The 13,837-nt window shown below is 38.3% G+C and overlaps 2 protein-coding genes across 6 annotated transcripts in view; one reads left to right on the top strand and one right to left on the bottom strand.

Annotated features, from left to right (window-relative positions):
- The window catches only part of Stan (protocadherin-like wing polarity protein stan), a 34,808-nt gene that overhangs the window by 18,714 nt on the left and 2,257 nt on the right, over positions 1-13,837 (bottom strand). For 4 of the 5 annotated variants that reach the window (XR_011447406.1, XM_070302177.1, XM_070302173.1 and 1 more), the window contains exon 2: positions 12,766-12,859. The gene's annotated coding sequence lies outside the window, so the exon portion shown is untranslated. Of the gene's footprint in view, positions 1-8,195; positions 8,251-12,765; positions 12,860-13,837 lie in introns of those variants that run through there. The other variant, XM_070302175.1, reaches the window with a different exon arrangement.
- On the top strand, positions 10,394-13,262 carry LOC138936697 (uncharacterized). The gene is made up of 4 exons (XM_070302311.1): positions 10,394-10,672; positions 10,988-11,450; positions 12,723-12,963; positions 13,189-13,262. Exons 1-4 carry the CDS (start codon positions 10,394-10,396, stop codon positions 13,199-13,201), a joined length of 996 nt encoding a protein of 331 aa, XP_070158412.1. The 3' UTR covers positions 13,202-13,262.

Genomic DNA, 13,837 nt, shown 5'->3' with positions numbered 1-13,837 from the left:
TTTTAGGACAAAAAGGACGCACTAAAATTATTTTAATAGCGAGGGCAGGTTTTTTCAGGTCGTCCCGAAGGACGCGTCGTTTCGCTATTAAATGAAACTGACTGGTCCACTGTTGGAACTATTAATTATTTTGAAAGGGGAGTCGACCCGACTCTCACCGTGGAATCCGGTCCCGACAATTATCTCGAGAGAGTTCCCTCGCGGACGAAATCTCCGGTGCCCTCCGAGGGCCCCGAAATACTTATATCGATGCCGCACGCTGTTTGGGTGAATCAACCGCAACCTGTTAACTCGAATGAGACTACTGACGAAAGAAACGGCACGATTTCACTGCTTTAATAGAGACGTATAAGCGCGGGTGACCGTCTTTACGGACATTTATGCGATTACCGAAGTCTCCGAGATGAAGACTATCAAAGACACTCGGCCTATAAGAGCCCATAAAAGCTATCGATATCCTTCTCTAATCGACTCCTTCGATTAACTAGACTTTTATTACGGAATTTATAAATTTTAGAATCTTCAAAATATTTTACGCCTATATCTTAATTCTAATCTCTTAAATCGAATAACTTGGAACGTATTTTGGAAGTTATTTTGAATGAGTTTTCTTTTTGTCTAAATATTGAAAACTGTCGAATCTGTGCGCTTCTGAAGATTTTATCGGCATTCTTTAATCAGCTACTGTTAAAACACCGCCTTACATTAGCTAAATTTTTTACCACGGAATATCTTTAGAGGATAAAGTTTCAAAATTAATTCCAATATTTAAATTAAAAAATCATATGTAATAAAAGTCACGTAATGGCGAAATTTTTTAAATTATCAAGAGTATCTTAATTATTTAAAAATAAGATTAAAAAAATATTGCCGCCGTTATATACTCGAAAGATTATTAAATCTTTGCGCTTTTTAAAATTCTGTGTTTCTCCGCCATTTCTTTTTAAAGCAGCATCCTAAAATATACGAGGCAGACTCCTGCAGAGAATACAAATCATCTACCTGGTATATAAATATGAAACCGGAATTTTTGTATAGAAAATAGACATTTATTGTATGAAAATGATAAAAAATATTTTATTCGAAGTATTGCCCATTGCTAGCTATACATTTTTCCCATCTCTCTGACAATTTGTGGATGCCACGCCAAAAAAACTGTTGCTCCTTTGAGGCAAACCAGTCATCGAGCCATTTTCGTACGTTTTCGTAAGAAGTGAAGTGCTGCTCGACAAGTGCGTGTCCCATCGATGCAAATAAGTAGTAATCGGATGGAGCCAAGTCTAGTGAGTAAGCCGCATGCGAAAGTATTTCCCAACTAAACGCCTCAATCGTTTCCTTGACCGATTTTGCTGTGTGTGATGGTGCATTATCATGAAGCAAAATCACTTTGTGTTGCCTCTTTTGATATTCTGGTCGTTTTTCACGTAAAGCTTGATTCAAATCGATCATTTGTTGTCGGTAGCGTCATCCTCATCCAACAATGTTTGCAATTCGCTGTCTTCAAACTTTTTCGGTAGTCTTCCACGTTCTTCGTTTCTCACGTCAAAATCGCCACTTTTGAATTTTTTAAACCACTCAAAGCACTGTGATTTACCAAGAGCATGCTCACCGTAAGCTTCGACAAGCATTCGATGCGATTCTGCAGCTGTTTTCTTCAAACGGTAACAGAAAATCAATGCTGTCCGCAAATCGTAGTTTCCAGGCACAAAATTCGACATGTTCAACGCTATTAAAAACTATGCTGTTGTATGAAACTTGTATTGTTGTGAGTTGAAAATCTTTATCAGATGTCAAAACAAGAAAATGGCGCCAATGACGAGGTTTGACGGTAACTACATTGACAGCTAGGGCCATTTATGGGCAAATTCCGGTTTCATATTTATATACCTGGTATTTGTACGTATACGAAACTGAGAACGTATCAACAGCCATTATACGAAGAACCTTGGTACAGAAACCCCGCTGTCTCTATGATTCCGAAGGAATCAATTCCCATTCCGTTACGCGAGAGAGAAAAAAAGAGAGGCAAGATAGTAAAAGATACAGTTTGCCACGTTTGATATCACCTCTTCGACGGAGATTCATCGAACGATCGCAAATTTATGGATCGGAATGCCTTTCGCCGAGGAATGTGATGCGGAAGCTCAAGCGAGGCGTCGTATCCTCTCGGAGGAACAACCTTCCTCTCGCGAACCTCGCGTTTCTCGATTAACGATATTCCCACGAAAGACACGAACACACGCCCTCCGCGAATCGAAATTTCATCGCTCGCGAGCGTGATACATCCCGAGTAATATACTACTCCTTGTCGTGGCGAACGCTATCCGACGTGCAGGCCTTCGTTCGGGCCGCGTCTCATTACAGTTACGCGTATACGCCCGAGCGAAACGGGCGGGTGAGTAGGCAGGCAAGAATCGGTAAGAATCCGGCCCCGGTGATTATTTCGACGAAGAAAAAATCCCGGCCGACTCTGATGAATCGCCAGAGGCGTTTTTCTGACGGCCGGTATCAGCGACTCTTTCCTCTTCTCCTTCTTCGTCTCATCTCGTTCGTTTGCCCTTCTCTCCTTTTCTCCGTCTCTCTCTTTCTCTCTGTTTTTCTTCTTCCGCCAACTTTCTTCTGCCAGCATCGGCTGGGCTGGTCCGATAAACGCGAACACGCGAGGGACGGGCGGCTATTACAATAACCGGTGTAGGTACGCGGTTCTCGCTCAAGGTTGCGACGAGAGGAGACGGGCGAGCGATCCCCTTGAGGGTAGCAGAGGAGAGGAGACTCTCGAGGATTTCCATTCTTTCGACGAGGATCCTCCTTGGCCGAGCGAGTTTACGCGAGCGAATGGAGCGCGTTAGGAGCGAAGCGATGCTGAAGGGAAAAAGGTGAATGTCTTGGGAGCGTCATATGCATAATCCGACGCGCTGCTGCACTTGATGCGCCACTCGTGTGTCATGCGGAATGCGCATATTAGTTTTCTGGAATTTGCCTCGGAGAATACGATGAACGTTGATTTTTTAGATAACAGCGAAGTTCTATGTACAAGGTGTCCGCGCATAAATGTTCGAGCAAATTACCTCACAATCGATTGAAAGTTACAAGAAAGTTTAATAAGAAAAATTAGCATAATTTTTGGTAAATAAAGCGCATATAAACAAATCTTTTTACGAACCATCGTTTTTTTTTTAAACGAAACTTTATTTTTTATTATATATTTTTATAGCTCTTCTTCAGACCTCTTCAAAACGCTTTAAATAAAGTATTTTTTTTCATTAACTATTTTTCGAATTATTTTACTTATTAATCTGACGTATTTTGATATAAAAAATAAAATATCTCGTAAAATATTTAGTTTTCGGTAATCTTACCGTAATACTTTCACGTACAGAATGATGAGACAAGTCAATTAATATAAAGAAAATAATAGTTTTTAAGAAAAAAACATTATTATTTACAATGTATTCTTTTAAATAATTAATTGTTCCCTTTTTACATTAACCGATTTGTCTCATTTTGTACGTAAAAGTGTTACGGTAAGATTATCGAAAACTAAATATTTTACGAGATATTTTATTTTTCATATCAAAATATGTCAGATTAAAGTGTAAAATAATTCAAAAAATATTTAATTAAAAAAAATTTTTTTACAGCATTTTAAAAAGAGCTATTTCAAGAAGAGCTATAAGAATATGCAATAAAAAGGGAAGAGGTTCCATAAAAAAAAAAAAAAAAAAAAAACGACTAATAACTGCGCTAATTTCTCTTATTAAATTTTCTTGTAACTTCAATCAGTTGTGAGATGAGTTTGTTCGGACATTTATGGACGGACGTCTTGTATATAATATCGAGAAAGAAAAAAGAGAAGAAAAAGTGTGACGGTTTTCGAAATTACGCTCGATACATTTTAAAGTTCCGTACAAATATGGAAATACGTGAGTCTTCCTGAACTTTATCTTTCACTCCGTTGATTCCGATCGATATAAGAAATCTGCGAGCGAGAGTAGAAGAGAGAAGTAAAAAGGTTCCCCTGAGAGGGAAAGAGAGAGAGAGAGAGAGAGAGAGAGAGAGTCACGCGATCGAGCGTGTTGACGTATCAGATGTGTCACTCGCGCATTTATTCTTGAACCGTGTAAATCAATGTTAATTACCCTTTTCGCACTTTTTACGCGTTGAATAATTTGTCACTAAATCGCGCATAGATATTTCGAATTAATTTCAATTGTATTAACTATCCGAATATTTCCTGCGATTATCCATTTTCTTCGCATTCGAATTCACTTTGCGGCGCTTAATTAAGGCAGGATCGCGTCGCGGGGATTTTCCAGCTGCGATCAATCGGCTTCCAGCAGCGAAGTTAATTCGCCGACACTGTTGAGCGTTGCTCCGCTCATCGCTAGAGTATCTTCTTCTTCTTCTATTTTTTGGCAAGGAACAGAGTACATCTCCCCGTTCATGCTGCCAGAGAGCCATCTCAACTTAGTTTACGAGGACGAGAACACTGCGCATGCGCGCCAAAGCAAGACTCCAATTCGTCGAGAGTCAAATCGAAATGTTATTCAAACGTAGGTAGGAAACAAATAGGTATTAGGATAGATTAATATATGATAAACTAATATAGGTATTGGATAGGATAATATATGATAAACCAATATAGGCATTATATAGGATAATGTGTGAAAACCTCTTTTTGGGTCATATGGGAGGATGGGACCCGAGCGGAATCGAACCTGGAATCTTTCGATTACCAGCCTGCGACTCTACGCCCGGCGCCACGCATCGCCCCATCGCTAGAGTATAATTGTATAATAGAAGACGCGCGAACGACAGCGAGGGAAAAGGGGACGAGATGAAAAAGAACGATGCGATCGAGAAGCATGAGCGATGAGGGAATAATTCGCGACGATGCGAATATTCTTCGCGGAGAGATTACTTCATTCGTTCCGCGGCGGCCACAATGCGCACCGTTATTCGCGCGAACGCGAAAGCATATTTCGCGTAACGGTGAGGTCGAAGAAAAGGGAGACAAAGAGAAAATATATTCCGCGGTATTCCGTTCGCTTCTCGCGTAGGTATCCGGATAGAAAATAGGCACGTCATTGCGGATTTATCTGGGTATAGAATAAATCGCGATGCCTCTCAAGAAACACACACGCTCTTCAACCACGTGCACCCACAGAAAAGATTTCCGGATCTAATGCTATTACTCTTCAATCTATCATAAAATAGGATCGATATAGCGACAATCATATTTATTATTGAAAAAGGAATATTTTAATCTTAAATGGAAAATTCTTAAATCTAGAATAAAATGCTCTTGGTGCTACCCCGTTAATTTTCTCACGAAGATGACGATGGAAATTTGTAGCGATCTAACATCAAGTTATTCTAAATGCAAGAATATATAAGCTTAGATTTGTATATGTTACTCTTGTCTCAAGATAGTAAGACGATCTTATTTAATTCGTGAGAGAAGAAAAGGAATTATTGATTTAATTTTAAAATTGTTTTATTTTTATACCGCATAAGGTTGCGATGCGATTAAATATGTCGAGAATATTTTTTTTGTCTCGTTATCAGAAATCCTTTCTGAGAGTGTAATATACGCCTTTGGAGAATTATTTCTTAAATATAATTACTCGTGAAAAAATTCTTATTTACTTATTTATATGAAAAAAGATATTTATATCTAATTTTTTTCGTCATCAAACTCATTCGGAATTGGAAATTGATTGAAATTTATAGAAGATACAGATAACGTATCTTTCCAGTATGTACGCGCATGACAGCGGGAGCATTTTTATATTCCTTCGAGGAAGAGAAACTGGTTTTTTATCGCCACCTATTAAGAAGCCGATAATTTTTCCGTTCGGATCGACAAGATCTATATACCGGATTATTGTGTACACGATCTCGATCCGTAATCTCGAGAGAATCTCGCGGAACGCGATCTTTCCTGCGGTCGAGAGGGCCTTACGGTTTCTCAAAGCGCCCCGGCATCGCAACGAAGATGCCGGGCCCGTGGATAAGGATTCAACGGAAGAGAGCCCTTGATTTTATGGAACCTGTTCCCACCGTGAGTATCCGTGCTCGTCCCCTCGCACCAACGGGTTTATACTCGGACGGCGTGTACGCTTCACGCTCTTGAGCACGGAGGGCCCGCTCGTAAATTAACGTCGTTCGCTCGTGTAACGGCCGATTGGACCGGCAAATCCGAAAATCCGACGACAGTGTCTTAATTAAAGAGCCAGCACGATATCAATAGGCGACGAAAATCCGATAAATGAATTTAAGATCAGAGTATAGAGTTTTGGAGTCTTGGATTTTTTTCCCCTCAAAGAATATAATCAAAAAACATCATTGTTTTTCTGTCAAACAATTTATCAAACAAAAATTTAACAATCTCAGATATTATTATAGATTTATATCACACAGAACTCTATTAAAGTAAAGTCTAAACAAGATTTATTGCTGATATCTGTTATATCGAGATAACAGATTTCTTATCTGCTCTTCCTGTTTCTTACATATAAAATTAAATAATTATTTTCTTAAATAATATACCCTCTCTTATATTCTTTCGTATAAAATAAAAATATAAAAATATATAATACAATATATAAGTATTTATTATAATATATAATATAATATAAAAATATAAATAGAATAATTAAAAATATAAACACGTCCCCCACATTAATGTAAAATCGATCTTTAAAAGAGAGAGATATGCGATTGTCGGATTGTAAAGTTAAAAATAAAATAGAAAAGAGTGTAAAAAGATCTCTCTCTCTCTCTCTCTCTCTCTCTCTCTCTCGTGCCTGTACGAGAATCGACGAAACTTTCGTAACGAGGGCTGCGGCCACGTCGGACGCCGCGATGCGAGATAAAAGGGGGCGAGAAAGAGAGAGGTCAGCAGCCGCCCCCTTTCGCGTCGCTCGTTTCCTCTCTCTCTCTCTCTCTCGGATAAGGGGTGAGTGACTCACGTTCCGTGGCGGCCTCGACGCCGGGACGCGAACGCCTACCCTCCAAATATTGATTCGCTCGCCCGAGGAACGCACGCGTCGAGTCGTCAACGCGTGTCGTGTATGGGGGGGCTTTCTCCGCGACGTTTTCGTTACAGCAGCCTTCGTTTTAGGTCTTCCTCGAGTCGAATTTCCCTCGGGAGACATAGCGCGCGTCTCTCATTCTCGAGGCGAAATCTTGTCGCGAGAACGCTTTATAATTTTTTTCTCCTCTTTCCAAATTAAAAGGATGACGGAAACGCGAGTAAGTCGTGGCTATTTAAAAAAAATAGTATGAATGAATTTATTCAACTCTGTGAAAAATTCAGCCATATATCTCATTAAACGAATCGCAATTTTTTTTATCCCTCAGATGTGGATTTCATTTATTGTCAGAGGTAACCCTAAGTAAGATTTAAATGCCTAAGATTTGTGTAAGTGCGTTTTTATATTTTTTTTTTTCAATGTATCTATTGTTGCGTATTGTAATGTTATCTATTGTTCGTTAAGATATGAATGTAACGAGTATACGCGCATAAAAAAAACAACTGAATAATAAAAAAATTATATAAGTATCATTAAATTTCTTTCTACTTTGTATAATTATTCGTAACAACGAAATATAAAAATAAAACTTCCTCGTGTTTCTTTCTAAGCATTTATCGAATAAACGATTAATCTTTCTCAGCTACATTCTTTCTTTGTTTAACTACATTTTAACTTCTCTCTTTTAACTAGAATATGACAATAGCGAATGATAATAAATAACGAAAATAATAACACAAACAACAAAGAAGAGGAGTTTCGAAATAATGTTCTAAATTTTTATTTATTTTTTTTTTTTTTTTCATATTTTATAAAAGACAGTCCAAGTTTCTCGTGTATTCTCCCCTGACGCATTCTTAGATTTATATTATTCTTCTACAACCTGTCTGACAATCAGTTTTGACTGACATATTATCGATTGACAGCGCGGGTGTTTCTTGTCATCGGCGAAGAAGCCGTGCGGGGGAAGGAAATTCCTTCACGAGTCGGAGATTCGTTATCCGGCACACGGCGTCGGTGGCAATTAAAAAGTTCGCTTTTCCCGTGGGAAAGCGTCGACACGGGAAAGAAGGGGCAGAAGCGGCGCGAGAAGAAACTTCGCATGCACACGCGACGAGCAAGAGGAGGAAGAAGAACGCGATCGCAGAGGTCACTCACCGTCTCGCCAAGGTCGCCGTCGAATTCGTCACATCTCTCTCTTTCTCTCTCTCTCTCTCTCGCAAATTCACGATATCACAATTAATCTCTCGATAGGTCACACACCGGACACACGCGGTATATTTGAACGGGGCGCGAGCTACTCCGGTGGCGGGAAATAAAAAAAATCACAGTCGCCGAAAAATTCGCGCCACGCTGCGCGAAACGTATCCTCCCGCGTCGGCGTCGCGACTGCCGTCGTGCGTCTCCGTCTCCGTCCTCGTCGTCGCCGATCGCGCGACGCGCCACCACACGTGCGCGTCGCTCGCCACTACACGTGCGCGACGCGCTCACTCGACTACACGCGCACGTGCGCGCGCACGCACCTGTACACAGACGGTGACGTACACGTGACATCTGGAAACCCTTCCCGTCACGAGTCTGCTTCTATTATCGATCTTTTTTTGACAATTTCTAGTTATGTATATACGCGTAATTATATAATCCACGTTACTATATATGTATAAAGAGAATGATTCATGAATATCCGAACGTTTATCCATTATATTCGAACGTTTCTTTAAAACATTCAGATTAAATTTGTTTTTATATATTTTGTACGCTTCTCTCCTCTCTCCTCCTTGTAATACTATATTAATAATACAAAGTTTTATGAAACTTCTACATTTCATTAATTTCGTCTCTCTAAAAAAACTCTAATTTATAATTTTGTATAATTAAATAAAATAAAATAAAAATTTAAATTAAATCAAAAATTTAAATTAAATTAAATTAAATAGTATTAGATTTAATCCTAATACATTTATCTATTTGCATCTAATTATATATATATATATATATATATATATATCGAATATATAAATTATGCATTACAGCTGTGGCTTGTTTAATTAATTAATTTTTAGTTCTCTTCTGTGAGAAATCGGGAATTTTCTCATCGTGAGTCTGATGTAGCCCAGTTTGGCGCCGGCCCTGCTGCGCGTTTATTCGCTCGCGTACGTGTGCGTGCGTGCGTACTTTCGTGCGTATGCGACGCGACTGTAACCGCCGGAGGACGACTACCTGTTTGGCGTGTCTCGTCAACTCTAATCAGTGATACGTCGCGATAAAGATGAAACGAATGAAACCGCGCGAGAGAACAAAGCCTAGATTTAATTGTCAAAATATTTAATATGAAAAATTAAGAAAATATAAAGAAGAACAATGTGCTTTAAATTGATGGAAAAAATCCGTGAATGAAGTTTGTGTATCTGTAATTTTGCGACACCCTATATAAGTGAATTCTATTACCTGCGTGTGTACGTGTGTGTATTTATATATGTTGTGAAGACACCTGCCGTTTTTTAGACACACATGTCGATCTCGCCGCTTGTTTTGCGGGAACGATCTTGCGACTTGATTGAGAAATTTAGAAATATCGATTCAGAACGAATGTTGATTCGCAAGAGCGTATTTTATATTCGAATTTCAATTATGTTGAATTATGTAATCGTATAAGAGGATTGTGAATTTGAAGAAAGAGAAAGGAACGGCCTTTGTGTGTCATCTCTTTGTGAGTTGACGTGTCGGCGCACAGGGTGCGCCAGCTCACCGACAATGGTATCGTATTATTTTTATCCATAACGCCTTTTATAAATATACAATATACATATATGTATATAAGAAATTTATATATGTACATCATATAAAAAAATATATATAATTTTGAGAAAACTAAAATTCTCATAATTTTCTGTAGCATCAGAGCTAAGCTTTAAGTTAATAATTACCGGTTTGTGATATAAAGAAAGATCAAAAGATTAAAAATTAATAATCTAAGAAATATTTTTTCATTATCTTAATCCATCCTTGAAAGTTAAAATATATCGGATTTAATAAATCCTGATACTTGAGCGCGAAAGTGCATAATTATCATCCGTGAGCGTCGATCGTCGAACACGTGTTACCAATCCGAATCTTTTTTTTCCAAGCATTTCTCGTCGACGAGAGGCTCGGAGTCGTCTTAATTAACCGATAGAGTATCCGAGTCGAGAAACCGGAATCGACATTGGTCACGGAATATCGCGAACGGAACAAGATACGCTCAACGATGCGAAGTTAATTTATTATCGAGGTTTAATGTGCCGAGGGGGGAGGGAAATCGATTACTACCATCGTAATTTGTACGACCGTGTGGCCTGCGAATAATTTCAGACCGAATGGAGCTGGACCGGTTGGATCGTCGTCATCCCGTCCGGGAGTCCGTCTGTCGAAAATACTTATTCGGCGATTGTCCCGTAACACACTTGAACGAGACGAAAAAATGTTTCCAAGTAGATGTGGATCGTACGATAGAGAAATTGCGACAACTCGTGTCGGATCCTGTCACCAGCGATCATGTCGAAAGGATATCGCGACTCTTGTACTATTATTTACGCGAGATCGGCGACGAGGGCTACGTATCCTTTGATCTATCGATGTATCGAAAGATATCCGCGGTAACAAAGACTTTTTGGAAATATTATCCAGCTGGCTAATTTTGTTAAAAAAAAAAAAAAAAAAAAAAGAGACACGTCACAAGATTATTATATTCGCTTTATAATATTAATTAAAGTAATTAAAAAAATATGAGATTTTAACTATAATTTCAAGAATAATTCTAAGTAATTTACATATAAATGAGAATATTTAGAAAATTAATTTCTTGCGGTATCGCTTTCATTTTAATCTTTTTCATCGCAGTGAAATGAATTTTGTTGCTCGCTTGTTGCTACATACCTCCATTCCTCCGTCATTTCTCGAGAATTTCCAAGTACGTTTCCTTAAAGACACGTTTCCAGCCAGTCAAGCACCTGCCGGCTGTAACGAAGGTGCTAGAATTTCTAGCCTGGAAGTCCCGAGAAGTCAGCGACTATCGAGCGCATTTGTACCGGATGTTGCACTTGTGCAATCGACCACCTTTGCTGAAACGTACTTCCGAGAGTCTCGCTAGCCTCGCCATAATGGAGCATTATTTCACGACGCTGGGCTATCTCCTGATAATTTTGCCGAGCGAAGAAGAGATCCAACAGATTCACGAGGCTCTTGATTGTTTATTAATCGAACGAAAGAAAGCGACGAACGTCGCGGTGATAAAGTTGGATCTTCGTCGGCGAGCGATGGAGAATTCCAAATTATCGATCATCATCGTCCAATTGCTGGAGGCTGCCTTGACGAGGATATATCCGAAGATCTTAGAACTGACCTTCATGCTTGCCTCGATCTCTTCCCAATGTTGTGAGTAATTAAAAAATCGAAATATATATTGGGTGATTGCATAAGTTCGTGCCCGATTTAAATATAAACTTCAATAGATTATATTTTAGAGATAACACTTTTATTAATCAATTATATAGTCTCCATTCTTTTCTACAATGGTTTTCCAACGATCTATAAGCTTGTCGATTCCATTTTTGAAGAAAGAACTTGGTTTTTCTTGAAAAAAGTTTGTAAGGTGGTTTTCGACAGCTTCCTCGGAATTGAGATTCTTGCCATTTAAACTATTCTGCAAAGACCGGAACGGATAAAAATCTGAAGGCGCAATATCTGGAGAATATGGCGGGTGCTGCAGAATTTCCCATTGCAACTCTTGCAGTTTTCCTGCAGCTTATTCCTTTCAGTCAGGAGATGCGGCACCCACGTATCAAGCTTGGAAATGTATCCAAGCTTTTTTAAATGACGAAAAGCGGTTGAATTATCCATGTTCAGCCTCTCAGCAATATCCTCAGTTGTAATCCTTGGCTTTCTTTCCACTAAGGCACGCACAATGTCATCATCAATGCCAGAAGGCCGTCCAGAGCGGGGTTGATCCTCCATGTTGAAATCACCATTTCGAAATCTGCCAAACCACTTTTTGACTGTTCGGAGAGCAGGAGCGCGGTCCAAATAAACGCTTTGAATATTTTTTTGTGCAATCGCAACACTCACGCCTTTCCGAAATTCATATAGCGTTACATGCCGCAAATGCACCTTTCGTTCTCCATTTTTAATGATTTCTCTTATGCACAAATGGACTTATCTGAACAATGTCTGACGCTAAATTGACATAAGACAACGTCATCTATTCGGTGTAAGCAACAATTAGCACACGAAAACAATAGAACTCCGCAATAGCTCATGCAGTAACTTAATGCCATCTATGAAAATCGGGCACGAACTTATGCAATCATCCAATATATATATGGAAGAGTGTAAAAAAAAATATATATATATATAAATTATAAATTCAATTCGCAATTTAATCCAACTAATTTTAAAATAAATCTTGACTGTAGAGAAAATTTTTTCTGTCAAAATTTTCAACAACATATATCAAGCCTCTCGCTTTCCAAGAATAAAAAAATTGTCCGGTGCAACAATATTTCAACAGATTACCATATTCGCTTATATATCGTATAATTCATGCAAATATTATTCCAACACAAAATAAACATGCCAGGACGTCGAAATGAAAGCGAGGGAGAGACAATTGCGGTATCATCTGAAGCTTTCGTTTACTTTTTAATAAAGGTTACAAAATGCTGGAAGCCGGCATACTGAATACGCTACTCACCAGAATGGATCTTCCTTATGCGACACAGTCGCACTGTATCAGACCTCCGGACATGCCGATCGAAGGAGAGGAATATCCAAGGGACATCATGCTCCTGAAAATGAAATTGTTATGGAGCCTTATGAGATCGGTGTTGCTTCCGAATAAGCTACCGGAGAGCCTGAAAAATCTTTCTTCGCCCAAGCAATGCGCCATGTGGTATTATTTATTTATGAATAATAAGCAAATTAAAATATAATAATTCTAGCTATAAAGTACATGTTTGTTTTTTTATTCCTTAAAGCTTGAATATTATTTATCAATTATTTAAATGTTAAGCAATTAATAAATTATATCCATGCTTTAAGAAATAAAAAGAGATATATTAGATTCAGATGTTATTTGTAATATCAATTTCGGGTATAAAATGTATTTTTGACGCAGTACAGGGGCTTAAGATATTCTTTCAAGCGGCAGATAGTTTACGGTCAATATTGCGCCGACAATTTAAAAATCAGAAACGATATCGCCGCGTTGATCCTCGCTGGGATCGTGGCTCTACCATCGTGGAATCTCATCAGCAGCGGTATCGCGGAAGATATTATCCATCTTTTATCTACGATCGAATCTGGCACTATCAAAATATGGACGGAGGATGTTAAATTTTCAGACAGTGACGAGAATTTCTTTTTCAAGAGAATTCTGCTGATGATCATCGCTTATCTCGCCGAAATCGACATTTATGTTTTCGTAAGTCGGTCTTATCAATTTTGTTTTATAAATTATGTCATAATAAACAAGGTACAGAAAATATTTGAAAAAAAAAAAAGAAAAAAAAATTTGTTTTCCGTAAAGTTTATTATGTTATCTTAATTTATACCTTTACATGTGTGTTACCTTTATTTATTAATATTACTTTTCTTTGAGATTACTTTTGAAAGTCTAATTTAATAAGAAGGAAATATGAGTTATTTATAAAGAGATACATATTTCAAGAGAGATACATCGATAGAGTTTTTTTTAATCTGTTAAGGTGATGCAGAAAATGATGATTATGCCGATTATCCTTCGAATCATTAAAACCTACATGAGC

Source organism: Polyergus mexicanus, unplaced genomic scaffold (assembly GCF_030449975.1).
Source record: "Polyergus mexicanus isolate NDT 795.1 unplaced genomic scaffold, iyPolMexi1.0 SCAF_9, whole genome shotgun sequence".
NCBI lineage: Eukaryota > Metazoa > Arthropoda > Insecta > Hymenoptera > Formicidae > Polyergus > Polyergus mexicanus.
Note: the sequence above shows the minus strand (reverse complement) of the source record. Positions and strands in the feature narration are given on the sequence as shown.